This window comes from Lipotes vexillifer, unplaced genomic scaffold, assembly GCF_000442215.2.
Source record: "Lipotes vexillifer unplaced genomic scaffold, Lipotes_vexillifer_v1.1 scaffold137, whole genome shotgun sequence".
Classification (NCBI taxonomy): domain Eukaryota; kingdom Metazoa; phylum Chordata; class Mammalia; order Artiodactyla; family Lipotidae; genus Lipotes; species Lipotes vexillifer.
The window spans coordinates 745,660-748,085 of NW_006775780.1; the positions used below are offsets into that span (position 1 = coordinate 745,660).

Genomic DNA, 2,426 nt, shown 5'->3' on the forward strand with positions numbered 1-2,426 from the left:
GAAGAGCGTTCAGCTTACCAAAGATAAGTTACTGTATTTCAAACTATGGATTCCATTTAATTTCTCCCAAAGAATCTGTACCTAATGAGTATGGGCTGTTCTTCTCTTTCCAGGACATTCGCTTGGCCAGGAGATTATATGATATGGCTGCTCAAACAAGTCCAGACGCTCACATACCTGTGTTCTTTGCCCTCACGAAACTGGAAACTGTGCATTTGTTTCGAGATATCCTGTTTTTTAATGTAAGTTTGTCTCAAATAGGTCCCAAAATCTCTGAAAACTCCAGTGAGCACCTCTTGGGAGATGGGATAGAGGCAGATGATGGCTCTGAATGAAGTGGGAGGCTTGGATTTATTTTTGACAGAATGTCTCTTGCCAGCAGTTTACCACGAGATGGAAATGGATGAAATTGGACAATACCCTTGGACCATACTGGGATTTATTTGTGATTGGCCTAATTGCTGCTGTGCTGATCTTCTTGCTTAGAAATCGCTACCTGTAGGATCTGGACCACAGAAAAAACCTGCTCACGGGGACCAGTTCACTTCAAGTCATCTTCACGAAATAAAAAATTTCTCCATCAGACTCAGGATTATGCTGCTGATATTCCATGTAGGCCTGTGATGGAAAATGGACAAAGGTTGTGACCTATCCTCTGAGAAACCATTTCAGATCTCCTGCTTAGTTGAGGTGACCACTTGGGAAGGAGGGGATTGCTGGAGACTGATCACCTAAGATTTCCTTACAAACTTCTCATCCTGGGGATCTAGTCCTGAGTTAGGGATAAAGACCACCCATTTTCATGTGGTTGTGACAGCCTGTCCCCTTTCGAGAGGACAAATGGGTTTCTTGGCTCCTACAGACATACTGAAGTTGGGAGAAGGGGAGTTTTGGGAGGGCGAGAACACAGATCCCTCAGAATGTGATAAAGGTAAAAATTACAAACAGATGCTTTGTCTTATGGGAGTGATCTGGTGAACCACATTCTATCTCCAATGAGCCAAAATTCCTCATGGCATTGCTGTGCCAGGGGGACTGATAACCTCCTCAGCCGGGGGCCTTCTATCAAAGCTCCCTTAGCAGCTGTGCAGTGAACGGCACCGTTTGGGGTCTCTCCAGCTTGCACCCCTCTCTTCCATTCCTCACTGGACCCCTGTGGAATCCCCTTTGGAGTATCCATAAAGGGAGAAATTACCAGCCTCCTAGGACAGAGGCTAAAGAGCCCGGTTCTTTATCTCCTCTGACAGGTGAAGCAGGGCTGTGGCCCAGTGCTGGGGACGGTGCAGGGAGAGAAGAGTGCAGGAAGCCCATGACTTATGTGAAGGGCCAGTCTTGGATCTCACCCTCACTGAGCCTCAGTTTCCTGATCTGCAAAGTGGGAAGATCTTCGAGATCTTAGAGAGCTGGTATGAGAATGATTGGGATAACGTATGTAAAGGAATTATCACAGGGTCCGGCATCTGGAATAAACTCCATAAATGGTAACTTATAATATTCTCTAGAAGCTCATGGCAAGTTGCTTGGAATATGCGGACAGCTGAGTTGATAGCACTCAATGTGGTTTCAGTGCCCTGCAGTTGGTTCTCCAGCCAAAATGCTGGGTGTTTATGTAGGAAAAGATTGTGCTTGCCTACTTGAAAACCCAAACTAGGGACAGGAAAAGAGTTAATTAATAATGTCGATCATGGGAATTACCTGGCAGTCCAGTGGTTAGGACTCTGAGCTCTCACTGCTGAGGGCCCGGGTTCCATCCCTGGTCGGGGGAACTAAAATCCCATAAGCCTCGCAGCACAGCCAAAAGAAAAAAGAAAAAATGTCAACCATGATCAGAAAGGAGAGGGAAATGGATTTGGAACCAGCTCTGTCCCTTAGTAGCTCTATGACTTTGGGCATAATTTATCCAAACCTGTTTTTCCTCCATAACATAGGATTAATTCCTACCTGACTGGAGATTTTTGCAATTTCAATTAGCCTGACTTCACAATTAGCCTGCTTTGTAAACATTGTACACACACATACTAGCCACAGTCATTTACCTGGCCGTTGACTACCCAGGCTTGTCTGAGGTCCGAGTGTTTACAATTTCCTGACACAATCCCTAACTTACTAGAGAGTTCCAGTTCCAAAGGAATGATAAAAGCCCCATTCACAAATGTGAAAGGAAGGAGCAGGCAACCAAACCTCAGGTCAAAGCCTAACGGACAGGAGGTCCGTGCAGTTATCGCTCTCATATGTCTGGAATGTGAGCACATCAGAGACGGGATAAGTGCAAAGAGGGGAGCGTGGAAGGTGAGCCCCGGTTCCAAGACTGGGTGAAAGATGAGCTCCTTGGAGGTAAAGCTTGTGAAAATAGCTGCAGGCGGGGTGGAAAGAGAGACTCTGCGGCTTGCTATGTACAGTAGAACACTGCCTGAAATACAGGAGCA

General features: G+C 46.1%; 1 protein-coding gene across 1 annotated transcript in view; it reads left to right on the top strand.

Annotated features, from left to right (window-relative positions):
* SEL1L2 (SEL1L2 adaptor subunit of SYVN1 ubiquitin ligase) overlaps positions 1-582 on the top strand; it is a 113,794-nt gene extending 113,212 nt beyond the window's left edge. Inside the window, exons 17-18 of the mRNA XM_007450193.1 lie at positions 114-242; positions 383-582. Coding sequence (XP_007450255.1) covers positions 114-242; positions 383-502 — 249 coding nt within the window. The 3' untranslated portion in view covers positions 503-582. The remainder of the gene's footprint in view (positions 1-113; positions 243-382) is intronic.
* Positions 583-2,426: the final 1,844 nt, after the last annotated feature.